The 23,635-nt window shown below is 39.3% G+C and overlaps 3 protein-coding genes across 7 annotated transcripts in view; all 3 read right to left on the minus strand.

Moving 5' to 3' along the window:
- Positions 1-5,101, minus strand: part of tomm40 (translocase of outer mitochondrial membrane 40 homolog (yeast)) — an 8,805-nt gene extending 3,704 nt beyond the window's left edge. The window contains exons 1-7 of one of the 2 annotated variants that reach the window (XM_020590142.1): positions 5,003-5,101; positions 4,113-4,348; positions 3,807-3,967; positions 1,661-1,762; positions 1,448-1,553; positions 817-939; positions 502-578 (exon numbers count right to left, since the gene is read on the minus strand). In XM_020590142.1, the coding sequence (XP_020445798.1) occupies positions 502-578; positions 817-939; positions 1,448-1,553; positions 1,661-1,762; positions 3,807-3,967; positions 4,113-4,329 (786 nt within the window). In that variant the 5' untranslated portion in view covers positions 4,330-4,348; positions 5,003-5,101. Of the gene's footprint in view, positions 1-501; positions 579-816; positions 940-1,447; positions 1,554-1,660; positions 1,763-3,806; positions 3,968-4,112; positions 4,349-4,765; positions 4,955-5,002 lie in introns of those variants that run through there. The other variant, XM_020590143.1, reaches the window with a different exon arrangement.
- A 234-nt stretch (positions 5,102-5,335) lies between these two features.
- Positions 5,336-14,427, minus strand: LOC109954660 (probable ATP-dependent RNA helicase ddx6). 4 transcript variants are annotated; one of them, XM_020590146.1, is made up of 12 exons: positions 14,306-14,427; positions 12,669-12,932; positions 12,415-12,478; positions 12,178-12,282; positions 11,121-11,194; positions 10,615-10,761; positions 10,239-10,333; positions 10,026-10,148; positions 9,812-9,940; positions 9,241-9,421; positions 8,880-8,981; positions 5,336-8,724 (listed from the first exon to the last, which is right to left on the minus strand). In XM_020590146.1, exons 5-12 carry the CDS (start codon positions 11,137-11,139, stop codon positions 8,501-8,503), a joined length of 1,020 nt encoding a protein of 339 aa, XP_020445802.1. In that variant the 5' UTR covers positions 11,140-11,194; positions 12,178-12,282; positions 12,415-12,478; positions 12,669-12,932; positions 14,306-14,427; the 3' UTR covers positions 5,336-8,500. The 4 variants fall into 4 exon arrangements, with proteins under 4 accessions (XP_020445802.1, XP_020445803.1, XP_020445801.1 ...); XM_020590147.1 differs by lacking the exon at positions 11,121-11,194 and having other exon boundaries at positions 9,241-9,379; XM_020590145.1 differs by lacking the exon at positions 11,121-11,194 and having other exon boundaries at positions 5,337-8,724; positions 12,669-12,837.
- A 229-nt stretch (positions 14,428-14,656) lies between these two features.
- The window catches only part of bcl3 (BCL3 transcription coactivator), a 21,012-nt gene continuing 12,033 nt past the window's right edge, over positions 14,657-23,635 (minus strand). Inside the window, exons 4-9 of the mRNA XM_020590262.1 lie at positions 19,418-19,619; positions 17,923-18,011; positions 17,734-17,811; positions 17,231-17,398; positions 16,641-16,740; positions 14,657-16,553 (exon numbers count right to left, since the gene is read on the minus strand). Of these exons, the coding sequence (XP_020445918.1) occupies positions 16,435-16,553; positions 16,641-16,740; positions 17,231-17,398; positions 17,734-17,811; positions 17,923-18,011; positions 19,418-19,619 (756 nt within the window). The 3' untranslated portion in view covers positions 14,657-16,434. The remainder of the gene's footprint in view (positions 16,554-16,640; positions 16,741-17,230; positions 17,399-17,733; positions 17,812-17,922; positions 18,012-19,417; positions 19,620-23,635) is intronic.

A 23,635-nucleotide genomic window follows, 5' to 3' on the forward strand; every position in this document is an offset into this window, starting at 1 on the left:
TTTCCATAAGTGGGGTAAAACTATGGAATAATTTAAGTGTGGACATAAAAAATAGTAATAGAATTGACGAGTTTAAACATAAATATAAAGGTATGTGTCAATCAAGATATATGCAAGAACAGGCTTAATGATTAATTAGATGGAACATTGTGGGTGTGGTGTATGAATGTTAACACTTTGTAATAATTCTTTAGTATATTACTTGTGTGGTGTAGAAGAGAATTATTTAAGAATGTAATTATGTAAGAATGTTAACACTGTATAAACTTTTTTAGTATAATATGTGTGTGGTGTAGAAGAGAATCATTTACTGCTTGCAAACCAATGATGGTAAGATGATGTCATGGGGTAGGACTAGATAAGTCTGACTTCTTCCTAGTCCATTCAAGCATGTACTAGGTATAAGCAAATTGATATTGGATTATGTGTACAATCATGTGTGCTGTCATATCAACTGTCTTTACATGCTTGAAAGAATAAATCAAATCAAATCAAATATACCTGATCATTGGCCTTGTGGTAGTATGTAGCATGAGCTCCTGCTCCTCCTAAAGTCAATGTAGCAACATAGTTGTCTCCTGAGACAGAAAACAAAGCTGTGAACATCTAACACAAAAATAACATAATACAATGGTATGGAATAAGGCACCACTTTATCTAAATTGTGATCACAGTACAGCAAAATGAATAAAAATTTCCACAGTGAATATTTTGGAAGCTGATAGTGAAATTAGAAGGTTTACAAAGCAAGAGGGTAAATATGGGTTTCATTTAGACTTTTAGTGCATAGCTCAGTAGGCTCAGGGGAGATTTTACCTGTGTACCTGCCCAAGAAGGAAGTGACAGTTCCTTCCTCCCCTGGTCTTCTGTGGTACACCAGCTCACCACCCAGAGCCAGTGCTGGTGTAATGGACTGGAGGTGGTGGGCCACCAAAATGCCTGAAAAAGTAATAAAGCTTTTATTCTGTATTTGCTGTTTGGATGTTTTCCTCTCTTTCTCAGATCTTTCACCACTTTGTCATGTTTTCTGATCCTCTCAGCCCCTGGAACAAAATTCTCACAGCCCAAAGTGTTTTTTTTTGTCCATCTAGCTCTCTAAAGATTAAACATATGCTGCTTATTTTGTAGAAAAAAATGGCAAATCTTCAATTGTGAATCTAGAACTGGATCATGTTTTGCTTAAAAAGTGACTTGAGCTATGAATCACTTAGTGTTATTGCATCAAAACTATTTCAGCTCCAATTGCATTAACAATTTGAGTATCTTGTATGCTGAGCAAAAACATGCTGTTAGTGTGATACCAACTTTAACTATTCAACCACCCATACACAAGTTATATTCTGTTAAAGTTCCCACTTTGAACAAACCCATGTTGAAGTCGTTATAAGACAGTACCAATGTTTATACAACAACCCCCCCCCAAATTCTGTGAGAATCATACTCATACCAGATCCAACCAGTATGTCTGGATTTCCAACTGTGACAGCAGAGGTGAAGTCTGCACCATGATACTCCATGTCGCATTGCCAATTCACAAATTTATGCTGCTGAGTCTACAATACACACACACACAAAAAAAGTTTAAAAAAAAAAGTCTGACACCTAGCATGCTGAAACAGACCACAACTGAGAGGGTTGTTCCCTCTATAAGTCTGCATACCTGGATGGCTATTTTGGAGCGAACAGCAGTTGTGAGCTGGTGGATGATCTGGGCATTCAGACTGCCGGTACTGTCCATGTCTCCGACCATGACTGGGAATGACTAGGGGAAACAAAGCACAGGTTTGTCAGATTTTCAAATCGTGAATGACATGTGAAACCTTGTCATCTGTATCAAGAGTAACAGTTTTGGCATCTTGGGCTGTATAGCTTCCCAAACAGCTGTGAAATGTTGAGCTGTATTTATCAGTTGCTTTTGTGCTCCTCTTGGGAAAAGGATAAAGTCTACCTTAAATGTAGTTTTCCATTTTAAATACCGACAGAGACAAAAGGGGTCATTAAAATTCATCAATCTGAAACCAATAAAAGACAATATAACCATGGTATTTTTTTTTTTCTGCTCCTATGCATGCTGGATCCTGTTTGCTTCCACATACAGACTGGCAAAAGAAAAACCTGAAGAAATGAGACGACAACTCAAGGATTACAGTGCCCCAGGACACAAGGGGCCGCAGAATGGCTTTTGAGTATGAAAACTAAATCATATGCTATGGTCTTCATCTCAACCCAGCTGAACACTTAAGGAAGATTCTGGATTAGTGTGTTAAACAGTCTCCACCACCATCATCACAACAGAGAATGAGAGAATATCTTGGTGCTCATCCCTCCAGTAGAGTTCAGAGACTTGTAGAATCAACGCCAAGGTGCACTGAAGCAGTTCTGGCGGTACAACACCTTACTAAGACACAGTGGTGGTTTTACCTTTCATGTGTCCCCCATCCGTAGAGCTGTCATATGGCAACACCTTCCTTCTTTCATATTCTTATATTTCCAAATGTAATACAGCATATAAAGTAATTTTACTATTACAAAAAAAAAAAGCTTAAATAGCAAAAGCAATATCAAATCATAAATGAACACAAGAGCACCACCTTCATTCATATTAAACCCCTGAGACCAGTTGACTGTGCAATTAAGAGAGAATTGATTGGTTCTGTCCAGTCAAGGAAGCCAGTAGGCAACTACAAAGAGACAGGCCAAGTACAACTTAGCCCACTGCCAAGGTGCACGGATGAGGAAAACAAACTGAAGAGAAACTTTAGCAACACTTGCAGCATGCACCTTGGCAGTGTATGCTGCAAGTGTTGCTGGAGTTTCTCTTCAGTTTGTTTTCTTCATCCATGCACCACTTGCAACATGTTGAACAATTTGAATGCGGGACCAACATGTTGTGGCTTGTGGCCTTCATCGGGGTTTATTAACACATCCAAGAGCTTTTAACAGGTATGAATGTAAAAAAAAAAAAAAAAAAAAAACATCTGACAGCTAACCATTCCCTGGACTTAAAGCCATCTCCCCATCTTGCTAGCTTCTTCTCTTTTCTGTTCATGGATAGTGGGAGACAAGTGTATGTGTAAGTCACGTGAATGCAAGACATAGTACGCAAATCCACAAACATTAGTAAGAAAAAAAATTTAAATGCTAGGAAGATACAATAGACAGAAACCTAACCCTTTGATAAAATATTCAGATGTCTTCGTTAGTCTAAGCATCATCTTAAAATTTAAGACATCAAGTACAAATACAACAAAAAAAATTGACCATAAATTTTAAAAATCAAATTTAACACTTTTTAAGAGGAACCATCCATTTTTTATACCGCTTAGTCCCAAACGGGGTCATGGGGGGCTGGAGCCAATCCCAGCTGGCTGCAGGTGCCCTTTACACCCTGGACAGGTCGCCAGTCCATCACAGGGCCAACACACAGACGAACAACCACTCACACACAATCACTCCTACAGGCAATTTAGAGACACTGGGCTGTAACCACATGACCATAAACCCAAACCATATATGTGCATGTTTTTACTGTATTACAGTATGTAATACAGTAATGTATAATAACGGTATACAGTATTTGTCTATATGTGATTATTACTGGTTTTTGTTTGTTTTTTAAAATGCTCTTGGATATGTGCTTTTAACATACCCTGATCAAGGCCACAAGCCAAAAACATATTGCCACATTAAAGATGTTCAACATACTGCAAGTGTTGCTAGAGTTTTGATCTCTTCAGGAGCATTTACAACCCAAAGCCAACTTTTTTAAGAGGTGTGCTGAAATGATAAGGAGAAATAAACATTACCTCTGTTGGTCCAGTCTGTTTACTGCCTATGTAGGTGGCACCAAATCGATAACCAGAATCACCCAAGGTACTGAGGGTAATAGTATGGCCGACTTGGAAGTGGTTACTCAGGCCCTTGTTTACCACTAACCGCACCCCTTCCATCTGCAGAGGGAACACTTCTAAAATACAAAAGGGCGCATAAAAAAAGATAAATGTAATTCAACATCAGGCAATTATTTAAGCCCATGTTAATATAACAATAATACAAAGATTATTATTTAAAAGTTGAACATGCACATCTCACACAACAGCTGATTTTCTAACCTTTACATTTACGGTGACACTCTTCATATGTGCCTGGGTTAGGAAGTGAGGAATCTGCATCTGCTGTCTGTTGGCCCGATCCAGATGTTGAAGGTACGGAAGATACCGCAGGCATAGTGAACCCTGGAGGGACAGACACCAACCCTGGGACCCCTTGACCACCTCCCGCTGTGGCTGGGGCCGGACTTGGGGAAGCGGCAGCCAACACACTGCCCATAGTCTTTGACTGTAACAACCTAGTAGGAAAGAAATAGTCCGCGAATGAACAATTTATTGAATTCAAAGTAACTTACAATCACAAAATGTGAACTACGGATTGTTAAGGCAATCCCTACAGGCTGAGTCACAATTGTAAAAGTGTCATTTAAGACATTGGCTTGCATGTGCTTTGATATAAACAGTCTTTTGCAATCTTCACACAGCATATTCAATGCACTTGAGCACTGTTCGTTCCAAAAACGTTAGCTCACTACATGCATTTAGCTACCATAAACTTGCTAGCTACAGTTAGTGACTTGTCCAAGGCTGATTGTAGCCAAGGCCCACTTTAGTCGGACTCAGACATGAAAAATAGATCACAACACAACGCGTACCCACAAGAGACATAGAACTACACAGCGTGCTTTGCTACAGAGATTCGGAAATTAGCCAACCTGTAAAACTATCCACTAGCAGTTTTTACACCGCGAAGGCTAATGCAAGTTAGCAGGGTTTAACTGTTAGCTAGTTAGCAGGCTAGGTAGCCATGTGGAGTCCACCACGAGATCTGCTCATCTAGTTACATATGGAAAACGCAGTAGCTAGAAATACGGTAATATGGCATTAAACACCACCAACACCATGCTTCATTTTAAAGAACTCGCGCATTTTTTTATAATGTAGCTACTCACACTGACGGCTTGGGTCCAGGGGTAGTTCAACACCGGCAAAGTTCACGACAACGTCCGTGACTGGAGTTGCAAAGTGCCCGCCCATTTCCTGGAGCTCATGTGTGTATTGGTTAATACGTATCTCATTCCAACCACCATTGGCTGAAATTACTGCTGGAACTTCCGGCTCCTCGTGATGTAACAAGGGGTTCATCTGCATAACATTGGTTTCATTCAATCTCCTACTGAATGACATTCCAAGGGTACACCTGTTACGGTGGCCATAGTATAAGCAGATTTACAAAATTATATACCTAAAACGCCACATTTTGAATAAATGAACCAAAGTACGCATGTGCTTTTTGTGGAGCTTTTTTTTTAAACAATAGAACTACACTAACTTTACATGACCAACTGTATAAATCACAAAATACATGTAAGAACTGCAAGATTTGTGAAGTTGATGAGAATTTTGTAAAAAAAATAAATAAATAAATTATGTAACCACTCCCACGCCTGAAGCATGAATCCCACACTGATTGGTATTCTGAAACAGGCTGCTTCAGTACTGTGCCAAGGTTCTAAGCACTTTACACATTTAGATTGTTATCCATTGTGTAATACAACCAGAGAGGCACCTGGAACAAGGATTCATGCAATAGACTGTCTGGGTCCTACAGAGCCCCGATCTCAACACCAATGAGTCAGTCTGGGATTACATGGAGAGAGAAAACACAGAGACAGACCAAATCCACAGAAGAATGCTAACAAGCTCTCCAAGGTGCATGGAACACCCTACCTGCCAAGTATTGTGCACTTTGTATGAACTGATAAAACAATTTGTGTCTTCTTTTTAAGGCAGAATTATTTTACTTTCAGTGCTTAGAACTTTTGCACTGCACTGTACAAGATAAATTCAATCACAAAATCACCATTTACAAAAACAGACACTGAAGTGTACAGATGAGAAAACTAAAAGCACAAAGTCTCAACCAGTCTGACTTTTATTTTTGGTGCTGGCAATGACACATTTCAGAAAATGATTGGCCATATTTCTATTTAACAAAAAAATATTGAATATGAATTCATTTGAACTTGTATGAATTTATTTCTCCAGAATGCAGTAATAAGACAAAATTATCTCAGATTACAAAACCACTCAGAAAAATTTCTCAAATGTTTTCTATGACATGACATATGTTTCAATGTTGTACTACTTCTTCAGATGCTTTAGAGGCAGACATGCATGTCTCCTCCCTGCTGGCGCTTGTCAATGTAATGACCAGGCAAAGAATCAATAGAAAAATCACAGTGTAAAAGGTTTTAAACTTTATATTTACCAATAATGGAATTGTCTGGGTGTCATTTAATCTTCAATGAAAACTTGGTATAAGGGTCTGGGCAAAGTAGAGGTTTGACATTAGAAGAATGAACATGGAAACTAGGCTGATTTCAACTTACTGTTAAGGCCCCTCTTGTCTCATCATGTTAATTACTGAAAACCTAAAGACCTGAGAAAATCCTGCCTGGTGCTATGGCTTTTAATACGGTTGTTATGTGTCATTGTGTTAAGCACTTTGGGCAGCTATGACTGGGATAAATGTGCTATATAAATAAAGTTGATGATGATGATGATGATGGTGGTGCTATGGCTTTGACAAAAGGCACTAGAGTGTCCACAACTTTACACTGTCAATTTTAAATACCTCAATTCTGCAGTGAATACTTTAATACAAAAAGGTCATTTTCAGTAATAGTCAAGTGCTCTGTGTTGGAGCACCACAGTAGCTCTCCTCTAAACATCCTTCAAAGCAAAGTCATTTTGGTTACTGAAGCTATCGATAGTCTAACTTGAATCATGCTTCTGTCTGTTCCTCCAACTCTGGGTCCCATTTGAAGGATGTTATCACAAATAAACTGGTGAACAAGGAATACGTCTCCAGCCCACCTGATTTTATTGCTACAACCCTAAATCTCAGTAAGGTCGGTGGGAAAAGATCCTTTGATCCAAGAGGACTGATGGTCAAAGCTACAAAAACCACTACACTCAGTGGCCACATTATGAGGTAAACCTGCTTGTTTGTGCAAATATTGATGAAGAAAAGTATGCAGGGATATGATCAAAAGATTCAAACCAACAACAGAGTGAGAAAGAAATGTAACCCCAATGACAGACTGGAATGATTGTTGTTAATGACCTTGATGGATTTTAGGGGTTAGAAGGGAATGGTCAGACTGGTTCAAGCCGAAACAAAGGACAGCACAGTTTAAATGCCAGAACATTGCTGCTGACCACATGTGAGTTTATGGCCACAGTCAAACCATCTTCTACTGGCCATTTCCAGTAGAATGACATCTTATAAAACAAAATCTGCAGGATGAATGGGCAGCAATAGGTGAGGCAATCATGTCAACATGAACCTGTCTCTAAGCAATGTTTCCTGCGTCTTGGTGAATCTGAATTCAGGCCTTTCTAAGAGCAAAAGGTAGGGTTTGATCTAGACATTAAAAAGAAAAAAAAAGTGTCTATTCAAGTGTCGATTGAATTCAGAATTCTTTTTAAGTGCAGTTTCTCTTTAAACCAGCTACTCAAAAGTCATATCAGCAGGATGTTAACAGTGCCATATGTAATTCATGTGCACAGGAGGAATGTGAGCTGGGCTATATCCTTTATCTCGAACTTTGGTTTCACTTTTTTTTTTTTTACAGCAACATACAAAAAGGCAATGACTTCCATCTATTGTTGAGGGTGGCTGAAACTAACGACAGACTTAAATAATAATAACTACATGAAGCATAGCCAGCAAAGGGGAAATGAATGGCAGGCACCATGTTTCTCCTAAAAAACAAACCACAAAAGCAGTTAGAATTTCTGATAGCTTTAGCAAAGCTGCAGAGCTGACAGCTGGCTGTGTATACTGAGAATCTCTGTCCAAATCTGTGTTGACTGCTGTTGTGCAGAAGGACAGCCCTTAACCCTCCCCTTTAAATCCTGCAATACTTCAGTTAATCCTCTTGATAAAACAGGATACTATCCATTTACAAGGTTGCTAGTATTTGCTCTCCTTGAAGCTAGAATCCGGTTGTCTTCAGTGTTACAGATACACTGTGTATTAATTTAATGTCCAGTTTGCAGTTATTTATTATGCCTAAACTCACTGGAGCAGAATGAGGAAATTTAAAGTTTCACCAATTTTACCTTTGCATTTGTTCTATTTTGCCAAAGTAAATAACTATTAACCTGCTCCTTCCTCACTGGCCACTGATGACACAACTTTACACTTTAACACCAGCCATAACCCCTCAACACTGTTTTGGTGTCAGATGGGCAACTGAAAAACACAAGGTGTAACCTGTGTGGACAAGGACTCAAGAGCAAAGAATGACCCTACCTCACAGAATTTATCAGTGACCGATAAAAATAATTCTGCTTTAACTTGTCTTAGAAAAAAAAAAAAGAAAAAAAAAACATTTAACTTCAGAAGGTCCATCTTCAGTCACAGCCAGGTTTTGAGCTTTTCAAAGAACTGACCATTTGTTTCCTGATGGTCCCATGTCCTTGTTTTTGGCTCCCTCGTCGCAGTCGCCATCAATGGAGTGAAACTCTGCCACGTACAGGCTCTTATCAATGCTGCTGGGGATGGGCTTAATATCAGTAGCCAGCTGTTCCTCAATAGTCTTCAGGTTGTAGCGGTCATCTGAAGTTATCAGATTAACGGCCAGACCCAGGTGACCGAAACGTCCTGAGAGAGAAGATACATTGTGCAGCTATTAAACACTGCTAGCAGTCATGAAGTGAACCTGATGTGCCAAATTTTGAGTTGTGGTTTTAGGTTGTAGCTGTAAACGAAACGTTAATGCTAATGGTGTGATACTTTATAAAGATCTCAATCTTTACCTGATCGGCCAATGCGGTGTAGATAGGTCTCTGCACTTTTAGGAAAGTCAAAATTGAAGACCACATTTACTGCCTGGATGTCAATTCCCCGGGTGAACAGGTCTACAAGACAAGGTGTATTTAATCAGCATACTGAACACTACTACCCTACTTTCAGCTGTTCCCATTAGGAGTCGCCACAGCGAATCCAATTTGCATGACTAAATTTGGCACATTTTTATGCCGGATGCCCCTCCTGACACAACCCTCTCTATTTATCCAGGCTTGGGACCGGCACAGAAGTCACTGGCGTGAAACCCCTGTGAGCATACTGAACACTAATAACTTCAATTTTTACTTTAGAATTTTAAAATGCACCTACCTGTGCAGACCAGGTTTCTGCACAATCCATTCCTAAAGTCATGGAACACGCGGTTCCTGTACTCCTGCATCATCTTTGCATGAATGTAAAAGCATGATGAGCCCAGCTGGGTGATCTTCCTGGCTAGAAGCGCAACCCTCTGGGTGGAGTTACAGAAGATAATAGACTGATTGATCTGAAGCTGGAAAAAGATGTAGGATTATTGAATACTGAAGAAATGAACTCTTGAATATATTACACTCTAGGTCTCTAGTATCTCACGGGTCTACCTAAGCTACAGTGACCAAAAAAGCAGCATACATGTATGTCACCAATCTCATATCCTCATGGAAGTACGTTTCCATGGCATTTTGAAACCAAATCCTCCATCATAATATGTAATTTTACATTGTGGTATCAGTATGTGTATTGTAACATACATTTCTCTAAAAATCAACTGAGAAACCATTTTATAAATAAAATAATCAGTCTATCGCAGGGCAGTGAAAGAGCTTTTCAGCATGGTATTGAGTTAGTTATTCTATAACATGAAACAGGTTATTTAATATTCAGCTGGTAAGTGACAACTCACCCTAGAAAAGAGCGTGTTCAGACAGTGGACCTTCTGTCTTTCAGTCACATATGCATAGTATTGGGTGATACCCTTTAAGGTCAGTTCTTCCATCAGGTTGATCTCATAAGGCTTCTGTAGGTGATTGCGCTGGAAAAGATATTCATAATGTATTATGAAAAGCAAGCGATCATTTATAATTTATAGGTCTTTAGAGAATAAAATTGCTTCTCACCATAAATTTATGGACATTGATGGGTAAGGCGGCAGAGTAAAGCAGGATCTGATGATCCTTTGGCAAAAAACTAATAATATTTTCAATCAGCACCACAAAGTCCTGAGACAGCAGCTTATCTGCCTGAACAAAGAGATATTTAAAGAAAGAATGTCAAAAATGGAACAGTCAACAATACTGAAAGTAAATTCAGAAATAAAGAGCCAAACCCACCTCATCCATCACCATCATTTGGATCTTATCCACTTCTGCTACACCCTTCTTGATCAGGTCTAGTATCCTGCCTGGTGTAGCAATCACTAAATGCACTATTAGGACAGGAAGAGACACAAAGAATGTATCACAGTAAGTTTCACAGAGCAGTTCAGTGTTAATATACTGCCTGTTGGATTTCCTTGTTGTTGCTAAACCAAGTGCTTCACATTCAGCAGCCTTCTGAATAGTGCCTTCAACACACACAATTTTATCTTTGGTACATGAAATAAATGAAATTTCCCAAAAAAAAAAAAAACAAACAAACCATGACCCAAAAAATAACTTATTGTTTTTTTTTTATTATTTTTAATATTATCAATGCCATGACAGGTACCTGTCTCATCAAGACGCATGATGTCATCCCTGAGGTTGGTGCCACCTGTAGTAGCCATGATCTTGAGCCCTCCTAGATGCTTACCTAGTTGAATGCTCATCTGGCTCACCTGCAGGGCCAACTCTCTTGTTGGTACCATGACTATGGCTGGATTGAGACAGAAATAGGGGGGGCGGTGAAATGCAAGGGCTGAGATGCGTGGAAAAATTTAAAGTGATGCTAACAAAGTAAAATGAATTTCACATATTCAGACCAAAGACCCTTGTTAGCCAACAGCAGACAAGAATATGTACTGGGTAGAGCAGTGCAGTGATCATAAATTTGTCCTTATGCTCCAGACATTGTGCAGTACAAAAAAGTGTGTCCAGTGAGGGCCAATCATGACACTAGGACGGATTTTATAGAGCCCTTTGCTTTATTCCTAAAAGGTTACCATTTTTGGCCCACCAGGAGTGTCAAAGAAAACCAACTTATCATACAGTTCAAGATGCAATTCCTTTTTTTACCTGAGGGTGGAAGCACCATTAAGTGTCTCTGGCTGACTGTGACGCCTCCAGCATATGTAGATAGGATTATTTCACTGAAAATAAAATTGTTATAGGACAGTACATTTGTATGTGATTTTCTTATAGTGCATAACTATATGAGGAGATACAGTCAGCCCTCAGGCATTTTCATATTACTGAATCTGGTCCCCTCTGAAAAACGTTTGGACACCCCTGTGCTATTCTCTTTATAATGGGATTATGTCTGGAAACATCTGAGAGTGTGGAGAGCATCAAAACAGCAGCACACAAATCAGTGCTCCTAGGCTTTCCTGCCAATTCTGCTTCAGTTTAAACTAGATTTTTAAAAGATATAATAAAATATTGCAATAATACAACCCTCAAAGTCGTACACAAATTTATATCCATCGTGCTGCAACTGTTTCAAAATCAACAATAGCTGGCGGAGGCAGCAGGAACTCACCCTGGATGTGATCCTTCTTAAGGTCTATTCTCTCCAGCAGAGGGATGAGGTAGGCTAAACTTTTTCCTGTGCCATTCTTGGCCCGAGCCAAAATATCTCTACCTATATCTCTACCTGACAGAGCTAATGGGCTGCTCTCCTCCTCTTGGCAGACAGAGAATTCCAATCAGTAAAATAGGCAGTGTTCACCGTTTGCTAACACCTGACTCCAGTTGACATTTAGTGACATCAGAAGCCTCGTGTTGCCATTACTTTATCCACGATCACTTTATACTTTTAATGGGTGTGTTCAATAAAGATATGAAAGACCATGACTGTTTGTTTTTTCATCTTAGAAATATTGTATTTCTTGATATTTGTGACAGTGATTAAGGTCAGATCATAATTCATGACCAATTTATGCAGAAAAGCAGAAAAAGTGCAAATGCCAGTGTCATTACTTTTTCTTGCAACTGTATACATTTTTTATAAATGTGAACCAAGAGGTAGGCCTTGGGTTCATTAGAAGTCTCTCGGTGGTTTGAAAAGAATAAATTCAAATTAATCTCACATCACATAAACAAGAGGGCCTCAAAACCAAATAGCTTTATTTACCTGGATAGGGGAGGGTTTCTCCCATCCCATTTCAAAAATTCTCATTAGAAGTTCCCGTTTAAGACAGCAGTCTTCAAATTTATTTCCTTTTGTTGAAGTCACATCCTAGGAAACAAAAAGAATGCACATGTGGAATATGACAAACATCTACTAAGTCTAAACTAAATTCAAGAAAAAACACTGGTGCATCTCAGAGTCATAAACAGTGAATCTGTACATTACTAATTATGCCCTTACCGAAGTTTTCACCCTGTTGTCTTTTGGAGGAAGCTCCAAGAACTTCTTCCAGTCATCACCAAACCTAACAAGAAGAATTTGCACCAGGTACATAACAAAACAACACACTAACAACGTACAGCCCCGAAACATATTCAACCCAAAAATGTATTTTTCCAATTTCCAGATTCTTGCATGCAGCATTAATATCTGAACAAAAAAACAACACTGCTTTCAATGCAAAAGAGAGTACATATGTGCAACTAATATCTTACTTGATGCCCCCACTACACTGGGGAATGCTGCTCCTTTCCTCTGGGCCAATGGGTTGCCTGCCTGTTGAAGGGCGTCCTGATTGTGGTCCAGCTGGCTTGGGCTGTCCTCTGAGTTGCATATTTGCTGGCTTGTTCAGTCCAATCATTGGTGCTGGATTTGCTGATCTTACTGTAGCCATGGGTTCACACTTTAACTGGCAATTTCCCTCACAGTGTGTAAAATTTATTTGACCTCTTTTGCACTGATCTGTTTTGCTTAATGCACTGTGTAAAAAAAAAAAAAAAATCTAAAAGATAGAAAAATAAAACACTTCTCCTATTTTTTCCTTTTTAACGAATGTACTGTAAACAAAATCTGATATTTAGACTTCTTGAAAAAAAAGAATCCTGCATATAAATTCTATTTACAAGCCAACTCTCCCAAAACAGACATTTATATTCATGTGTATAAATAAATCAAGTATGTGACCAAGTGATAAACTGTTTTTTCTTTCAACATACTCTTTCCTTTGCTGTAACTTTAGGTCTGAAATTTCCTTGTGTATTCTTTCACTATTTTGGGATTTTTAAGTCAGTATTTATACATTCAGCATGTCCACTAGGGAAATGTGATTTACTTGGTAATGACAGACAATAACCACTTGTTTCTTTCACATAAACAAGTGTTCAGACGTGTTTGCTGGAGGTTAATACTGGCTCGATAAGTCACTGTGGCAATCGTTTCTTTGACATGGACAGTCAACTTGAATGTATGTGGTTTCTTGTTCAGGTTCCTTTACTTCTACAGAAAATGTTAAGGTGGCAGTCTGCAAAGTGCGTTGGAAACCGCCAAACAACAAAAATCCAGGTTACCTGCCAGTCATAAAACAATCGTCGGGTGTGAATTTTGCGTATTAACAAACGAGTCATAGAATAATAGCACTCTAGATGGCGAGTAACACAAACTAATGTTAGTCAAAAGCACTGGACATCAAAAACATAACGTTATATTTCAGCTGCGTCTAGTAGCAATGCTTTCTGTCGCAATCCGGTGCTGTGTCGAGATGTTTCCCCTAACCTGAACCAATGACAGGTCGAAAGTAGTTTGTCAGCAGCTTTATCTTGACATGAAATTGCTACTGCAACTTTGTTGTGATGTCAATTGTTAACCTAATCCTAAAGTTAACTTAAACTAGCCTAGTGCACAATCTGATTCTAATGCACAATCCATTCCTGAAGTCAATGACACACCAAGTTATGTTCAAAGTTAGTGGGACACTATGTTAACCTTGTTAAACAAAAGACAAATTAGGGCCAACTATCAGTGCAGTGTCCCGTGGCTCCCTTCTTTCATGAAGACTCGTTATTTGTAAACTAACGTTAGCTGTTGACAGCTTGACAGAAGTAGAGTAGCACGCCTGTAAGCAACGATAAAACTATGCATAGCAACATGGCTTAATCTATCATGCTAACGTTGGGTCCTGTTCTTGTTTATGTCTTTAAACTGTTCATGGGTCTTCTCAGTTCATACCTACTACTTCAACCTGACCAAACCACTAAGTTAGCTTGTTCATGTTAGCCTAGCCATCAACGTTACTGTTAATATTCATCAATATGCTTGAGAAATGGTTCTTTATCCAGTCAAAGAACAATACTACCTTCACTTAGCTAAAGTTACATCCACACAAAGTCTTCCACGTTCTATGGTTGCCTGTCGTTATACGGGCAATTTGATTACGTTTGACAAATACGTACTACCTCACTCTATTGTCTCTACCAGATTACTGACAATTCAACATGGCCGCGCACTTGTTTTGGGGCTGGAACAGAGTTGCCAACTGACCAATCACAAGCCTGCTTTCAAAACCACAGGGGTTGCTGTGAGATGAGGTGACAGAAACATGACAAAAGTGAATTCTTTAGACAAATTCTATATAAAAATATCTACAACTTTTGACAATGAAAAACAACACACATGTACAGGCACATATGCACAACAAAACTGACAGTTACAGTGGACATAGTTTATTAAAATGGTAAAAATAAGGAATTTCATTGTGCAATACTTAGCATGTCAAGTTATTTTGCCAAATTTTACATTAAGCAGACTGGGCATGGACTGGGGTCATTTGCTGGATGTAACCCCACCTATTTTTCTCCTTTCGCTTCCTAATGTCTATATACTGTATCAAGTCAGGTCTATCACTTACTGACATCTCCAGGCAGTTGAAAACAGTTCTTTGATTGCATTCAGTGGCACATTTCTGATCATGTATAGATGCATGTGGAGAAATCAGTTGCAGTCACTACACAGCTTGTAGGTAACCATTTTGCTCCTCTTCATTATGGGAGTTCCCACTACAGCAGCAGCCAGTTGAGCAGAGAGGTTGCAGGCACCGAAAGGCAAATGAGTGTCTTTTGTCATGGAGTCCAGAAAAATAAAGGCCAGTTTGTAGAGAATCCTAATTTTAGGTGCAGTTGTCTTCCCTTTGGCTTAAAGCTGTATTAACTAAGATTTAGCACAGATTAGGATAAATCAAGCAAAAGTTGACTTGAAGTGTTTTCTCCCTCCTGTACTAACCCCTCACCCCACTCTGCCATCTTCAAGCATGGTGTTTATTTCTTGCCCTCTGTGGCCAGTGTTCTTAAAAGCCACACGGCATGTCTTCCACATCCCAAATGATTCAAGGTTATAACATGCATTTTATAAACCAGTATGGCTCATTTCAAAGATGGCCTGTGCAGGTACAACCCACAATGAGAGCAGACCTGTTAGAACCAAGAGGTTGTGTTCTGTACCACAGAAAAAGTGGAACAAAGAATGAGGCAAAACAACAGTTAACACTGTTTTGGCGTGTCAGAGGTGGAGAGCATTAGAAGCATCCAAAGGACTAAAATTTGACACAGATATGGCTTTCTTCCTTCTAGATGTGTAAGTAGCTAGCTAACATGTATATGTTGGCATCATTAGCAAGCTAACATTAGCATTTCAATTGTGCACCTTTGTATTGAATTATTCTTGTTGTAATTTGGAGTCATTCCAACTGACTGCAATGTTAGTGTTTTGTTGTCCACTTGGCGGAAACCAGCACATTTATGTCAGGCTTAACACTGAAGTCCATGTAGCATGTTAATGAGAACTTGTTAAAATTTACACCATCAACACAGCTAGAAAAGTGGAGAGTTTGTTCAACTATCAAAGCGTAATATTTCTCTTGTTTCACATACAACTCACGGTTACGTTATAATGTTGTGTGTCCAGTATGTAACATTGAAAACGATATGATAGTGGTCAGAACATTAGTACTGTATCAATATTACTAGGAATAAACACTACTTTGTATAACTTGCTTGTGTTACTGCAGATACATCTGCTACAAACAACATTAGCCATACAATATGGATATTGCTAAAATGTAAGCCTCTTTGTTTGACATTGTGTCACAGCAATGTCACTAAAACCACAGACTCTATGGGCTTTATATCCCATATACCTTAGTTCTGGAGCCGGTTATTACTGCTGTGCTACCTGACTCCTGTCTCCAGCTGTTGTGACCACATGTGATTTAGTTTCAAAGACAGGGCAGGAGGGGCAAAGAGGAGCAGAGGGAGAAGAGGAGGGGATACTGTTTGAGTTTGTTTTGATTCTCACTTTGCCCTTAATGGTCGAAAATTAGAGTGATGAATTAGTTAATACAGCTTTAACTTGGGTGTCTGGGCACTGAAGTCTCCATGTTGGTTGGCTTTGTAAAGGTAGTTGCAAGTTCCACTAGACAGTAACTTTACACTAGTAAAATGGAAATACAGGCCTAGATGGAGTCTTTGGAGAGTGAGAATTGTTAAGATGAGGGGTGTGTGGTGTAGTCGAAGGTGAACATCCGCGACTGTGGTTAGGAGATGAAGACCCTAAAGGTGAAGCAGAGAGTATAAATCACTAACTGTAATTTTACCAACTGTGTGTATTTGTGTGTGAACCTATGTGCATGTTCTCACCATTTTCCATTACACTGCTCCCATGTGGTGAGACTGGTGCACAGTGTTGTTCCTGACCTCTTATTTGCCTGGAGCCTCTCCCTCTTAACACATCTGCTATCTGGAAAAGATTTACAATCTGTTATCAACCTTGTGTGCATGACTTAAAGTGAGGGTCACAGTGATACAATAAAAAAAATACTCCTCAACAAAACAACAGTGTAATTCAGATCTGGCCTCTAGGGGGAAGGATACACATATTTACAGTGCTTTTGATTTCTGGCTCCAACCATGTATTGCTGCTATCAGAGCTGAGTCAAACAGATTTTGCAATTGTTTGCATTTATTGCTGATGTACCCGCAGTGACAAATGGGTGGAATTTTTCATCATAAAACTGAGTGACTAAAAGCATATAATATCTCAAGGGAGTTGTTCACAGGCAATTTCGTAACCTCAAACTGGGTTCACTGCTTTCTCGATACTATCTGAATTGTCCTGAAGAAGTGGCAGCCATAAAAAAAAGGCTTAAACAAACAACACATGAAGAATGGAGTCTAAACAAGGTCTGTTTTATTATCCATACTTTCTTTTTCTGTCACCTCCCACTTACTTTCTTGTTCTTGGCCACCATCACAGGGGTGTCGTTGTGATAGTTCTTGAGGCTGCTATCTGCTCCACTCTTGAGCAGCAGCCGCACTGTGTCCACCTGACCTCGGCCACAGGCGCTGTGCAGGGCTGTATTCCCACTGTACGACTGGCTGTTGACTTCACAGCCATTCTGTCACAAAAAAAACAGGAGAGGTTGACCCAGATGTGATTCATAAAGAAAGCTAGAGTAGACACAGAAAGCGAACCAAAAGCTAGAGCCATGGAGAGGATGACTTACATCAGATAGGTGAGAGGAAGAGGAGAAAATCCTTTAAAGATCATTCTGCTCATGCACAGCACATCCACTAAGCTTTGATAATAAAGTTAAACTATGAATATTTTGCTCTTTGAAGGTCTCATTTATACACCAGAAAGAATGAAAACTTTGATGAGTCGGAAAAAGAAAACCAGACTGATCAAATAGAGCTGACTCACAACCCTTCCCTCCCCACCCACCCTCATTACCTCAATGAGGAAGTGGACCATGCCTGCTTTATTGTTCTCTACCGCATGCATGAGAGGACTCTGTCCACTTTTTATGTCCTGATTAGAAAAAAAATGGGAAAAGTCAGTAGACCCAAATTTGGTAAATTAAAAATTTATGGTGTTGTGAAATTTCCATCAGAGCTGACTCAGTGCAGCACAAGGACTGACCATAGCATTGATGTCAGCTCCTGCATCCAGCAGCATTCTGGCCAGCTCTATATGGCCTTGCAGCACAGCCAGGTGGAGAGGGCTTAAACCTGAGAAGACAGACAAATCAGAGTTTTACTGAGCAAATAATGTATAGATGTACAGGATACTCTATATGCACTATACAGATGCACAAAAGAACACACATACATACGCTTGCATAAACCATTAAAAAGGTTAAAACATTTTTAAACTGATTAAACATGAACTCAGAGGAGGGTAGGAAAAGCCGACTTCTGGACTGTTTGTCTCTCATAACAGGTTTTTCTTCATTTTGAATTAATCACACAGTTTTATGGTAGGGCTGTTGTTGGTGGTGATGTCTGTTCTGTTGTACAAAGATTTTTTTGGGCTTTGATTTACTTGTTGACAATAATTAATTGTGTGTATAGGGGTTAGGCATCTTTGTGTATATGTGTTTTCACATGAACCTAAATAAATAATAATGCTGCTTCTCTCTGCTTTGTTGGAATTATTGATACATTGCTATTACATGAAATAAGAGACCAAGAGGTTTACTGAAACATCTGTAGACAAGTGGAGCATCTCAGTTCTATATACTAGAAGCCAGTTTTCATCACTTTAAAGACTCTAGAAGCAGCAGTGCCAATGAGCTGAGTTGCACAATATGAGATAATCCCACTGAAATAGTTTGCTATACCTGCAGACTAAAAAGCTTAACAAGTCTTACCTGGACATGAATCTGCTAATTCTATGGCAGTAAAATAATATGATAGAATCTGTTATTCATGACTGTCATGTTCTTAGATCTGATCATTATATATAAGCTCACTGATAGAATACTCATTGTAGAAAGAGGAGCCTGGGTGTATTTTCAGGGCATTTTCCTGTACCCAGACATGTTACTTTCACATGACAGGTGTACAGTGGAGATTTAGCAATGCAACATTATACAAACACAAGACCACAAAGGAAGGAAATGCCCTTTTCTCTTCCCACCCACACAACTAAAACAATCAACCTAACCCCTACCCGAACAAAAGTTCACATTTCTCATATTCTCCATATATGTAAATGCTGTATAAGAAAGGAGCATAATTATAAATGTTGTGACTATTACTTTTGTAATGGCACTCTGGTTGCTATGTCAATGCTTGTTAATGTATTTCACCATTTTACTGGTTGTGCATGTATTGTGCATTGTTCTGCAAAAGAATCTGTGTAAACCAGGACACAAAGAAGGGGAGAATGAGAAAAAGGCTACTGGTGCCAAAACATATTTGTTCATCTAAATTAACAAAATACTTTTTATTTGATATTGACTTTGTGTATGTTCATTAAATTAATTACAGGGAGCTCACTGAGCAAATAGGTAAAAACAATCAAAACGTTTTGTCAGATTAAACAACATAGCAAGAAGAGCTAAGAGATTGTTTTTTAAATCAAGAACAAAACAACAGATACCAAATAGCTTCTTCAGTAGACCACAGCTTACCCTCATAGTTTCTGATCTCCAGGCATGTGTGGAAAGAGGGCTGAGAGAGCACGACAGACAGACATTCACGCTGGTTGTATTCACAGCAGAGGTGGAGTGCTGTTTGGCCGTTACGGTCCAAGGCACCAGGGTCAGCCCCCGCATGCAACAAAACATTCACCATGTTTGCCTGCTGAGTTATCACTGCCAGATGAAGGGGAGTCTGAGGTGGGAGGAGGGGTGATGGGGGGGGAGAGCAAAAATGACAGTTTAGACAAACTGGTATATTCACCCTGCACAGGATGCCATTAAGAGCATGCCCGCCCAAAACTAATACTGATACTATCTTAAAAGACATCATTCCTATCTATGTACAACAATATTTCAAAACAAATATCCAGCATAGTATAATTGATCTGACTTAAAATGTTCATAGTGGCAATTACAGATTTTCATTGCTAAACGTAATGATTTGGTCCTTCTGGCTAGTGTTTTTTTTTTTTTTTTTTTTTTAAAATCAAATTAAAAACCCAAAAAATAGTTTGACATTTATTTGCTTTCCTGGTGGATGGTTAAATGAGAAGGTTGATGCTCTAATGTAAATATGGTATATATAACGCTAGAACCAGGGGACAGTTCGCTTAGCTTAGCACAATGAAAAAGTTGGATTCTGTCCAGCAATAACAAAATCCAAGAGCCAGCATCTACAGCTCACTAATTAACATGATCTTGATGATTTAATTCATATTGAATTGTAAAAACAATAATTCACCATATTGCTCAGGTCTTATACCTAGCCATGCTATCTGTTTCCAATCTTTATGCTAAGCTAACAGGTTGCTGACTATAGCTTCACATTGAGCATACAGCCCTTTCAGCAAGAAAGCAAATTGGCATGTTTCCCATTCCTTAAACTTTTTGAGATTTTCTGCTATTATAAAACTATATGTGTTACAAAACCACTGTGTTATTAATACCAGAGATGAAAGGTGATGAGGTATAAACTTTCAGTTTAAACTTCAAACAACCACATTCTTGTGGTGGAGGAACAGTGTTACTGTTTCCAGTAAAAGCCTCCCTTCCCTGCTAACCTGTTCTGCAGGTTAAAGGTCAGAAATACAATTAAAAAATACCTGTAAGGTCAGGCCAATGCCTAAAATAAATAAACAAGAAACCGTGTCTGGTTACCTAATCATTACCACACATAAGAAGCTCATGAAATAAAGATATACAAAATTACCACATATGCACAAACATACCTAACCTATGCATGCACAATTCATAATTGTAAGTCCAAAATCTATGTCAAAGATGAGATCTTTGCACAATAGATTACAAAACCAACAACAACAGCCCTAGCATGAGATTGTATGATTAATTTAAAATGAGGAAAACCCTGTTCTGCGAGACAAACAGTCTGCAGTGACAAAATTACATGGTTCACCAGAAATTGCTTGGCCAATCCAGGATGATCCTCTGGGTGAGGTTAGCATGTATCATCCTGTTGATAATTATGTCGACTCTGGCCAGGGAGGGCACTGACGTGCTGTTTAAATTAAGCAATGCAATGGATCAGTCAGAAAGGGAAGTCTTTAAACCTGGACTTTTTAGCTGCTATTCAAGTTACACAACAAAGACAGTGATCAGGAACAGATTGCTGCTCCAAGTTTCACTTCTGCTGTATCACTAGTGTGTGTGTGTGTGTGTGTGTGTGTGTGTGTGTACACACTGGGGTTATATTCCAGTAAAGACTATGAAAAAGTAGTCTAGCAGTGGGATAGTTTCTTTATTCCTCCAGCATGTCAGTATTCTTCCCTTCAACTCCTGTTTCCCTGAATCCTGAGTCACACACACTTAAGGTAAAAAAAACAAAACAAAAACAAAATATATACACACATATACAATCATATTTTCTCGAAAATTTCTGTTATTGAACCACCTGTGAAGCAGACATCTTATTATGTCTCCTCACAGCACTAAAGAAACTCATCTGATAGCATCCTCTTGGATCATTTCCAGAACCTACGGGCTTTTTAAGGCCTTTAAAATAGACTTCTCATAGTTGGCAGCATTTAGCTGTGGCTTCCTGTAAAAGATTTCAGAGTGACTAAAACAAAAATCCAGCAAAGATACGAGGAAGGGTGGCAAGGGTGTGAAACCAGGAAGTTGGGAGGGACAGAGGAATGTCAAAGAAACGGAAGCAGTAGAGGGGAGTCAGGGGAAAGAGAGGATAACAAGGGAAAATCCCTGCTTTTTCCCCTGGGTCTGTCCTTGCACACTTGCATTCCAGCAAAATGAGTGGATCAACATGAATGAGGTGAAAAGGTGGGAGGAGAAGAGAGGAGGTTGCTGGGCATGACGAACAGCCCCAGGCTGTAGGCAATGTCAAACATAAAGATAACTGGAAGAGAACACTGAGAGACTTTTCTTGTTGACTAAAGGGTAAAGACAGTTCTTCTGCACAAGTAAACATCACATGCTCTTAGGTCAGTGATGTTGACAGTTATTCTGATAGTATCAGTCAGTTCATCAGCTATGGTTAGAAACCCTAAATTCTCTTAATATATATTCAGCGAGAGATATGAAGAGACAGCAAGAGAAACAGCACAAAAGAGCAAGAGAGAGAGAGACGCGCAGTAAGGGAAAGTCCCAGTAAACTACCGCCTAAAAACCTCAGTGCAAGGTACGTTGAGAAATAGCCCGGGTGGGGGGGGGGAGGGTCACGTCACGTGACTTCTCGGAACAAGGACACTAAAGCGCACACAAACACGCATGTCTCACTTGTGCGCACACATGTACACACACACACACACACACTAGAAAAATAAACTAGCACACCACCAGCATGCACATAAATAAACAGAGAAAATGTCAAAAGAATTTACATGACTCTGAGCAAAGTTTCAACAAAACAGTGTCTTTAAAAAAGTGATTATTGAATTGTTAAATATCTGCATATTGTAGCAGTAATACATGACCTTTAGTGGATGTCATTAATCTAAACCACATGACCATTTGTGCATGCTTTAGTGTAGGTTGCCCCAGGGCATTCGGTCCCAAAACCCCACTAGTGTCACCATCAGCTGTGGCCAGAGCAATAAAAAGTAGACTGCTATAGTGTGTGCTTGTGCAGTCGCACTGACAACATGGCCAGTGTGGGAGGATCAAACAGCTGTCTCTACCATCATAGTAGTTCAGGGAGTAGAAGGCAAATCAAGAACTTGCACTTTTGTCGAGTAACAGTACTGATAGTAACACTCTGTCAAAAAGTTCTATATGCAAACCACAGAAACTCAGGATTTGTCATCAATATTGGAAAAACTGTACTTCACTTTTGCTTTGTGTTTGGGAAGTTGGCCAGTGCCAGAAAATCTGTTCAGATCTGGCTGGTAAACTTTATGTTTTGAAAAACAAAAAGTACCCTGGCCTCATTTTGATAAGTATGTTCTTTATGTGCAATGTTCAGTCAAAACCGCGCAATCTAGTAGGCAAATGACTGTGACGGGACCTGTGCCTGAAAATCTCCCTTTTTGGTTATAGCTGCATATGGCATTATATATTTGAGCACATGAAAAAAAGAGTTTGGTGTGTGCGTGTGTCGTGTGCATGTGTTTTCACACACAGGGTAGACACAGGATATCACAAAACCTATGCTGTCAAGCCTCAGTATGAGGAAAGACAACAAGCACCAGCATTATTTCTGGTAAGCAGGCCCGTGGTGTCCTGTGTGGTTTGAAACCCCAGCCTTGTGGACTAAAGCTTTGCACGGCTCAGGTGCTTTCTCTGGTGAAGGATGAAAGAGATAAAGCTGGTAAGCTGCAGGAAAGGAGAGCAGGGAGGTGGAGACAACAAATGAGAGGGGAATGTAGAAGTGCTGGCTTAAAGCCAGTGGTTGGGATAGCCCTGGATTGGGAAACACTCAAGACAATACCTTGTACACATTCCAGTAAAGTACACTGTAGATAGTTCCTTAAGTTGAACTTAGTAGTTAGTATGGAGTCCCTTTGTAAGTGCGGGTGTTTATATGCAAGGATTTACATACAGTGGGGCAAATAAGTATTTGATACACCGCCAATTTTTCCAGTTTTTCCACTTACAAAGAATGGACACATCTGTAATTTTCTTCGTAGGTGCACCTCAACTGTGAGAGACAGAATCTACAAAAACTTCCAGAAAATCACATTGTTAGATTTTTAAATAATGTATTTCCATTTTATTGCATGAAATAAGTATTTGATA

Source organism: Monopterus albus, unplaced genomic scaffold, assembly GCF_001952655.1.
Source record: "Monopterus albus unplaced genomic scaffold, M_albus_1.0 scaffold11.1, whole genome shotgun sequence".
NCBI classification, from domain to species: domain Eukaryota; kingdom Metazoa; phylum Chordata; class Actinopteri; order Synbranchiformes; family Synbranchidae; genus Monopterus; species Monopterus albus.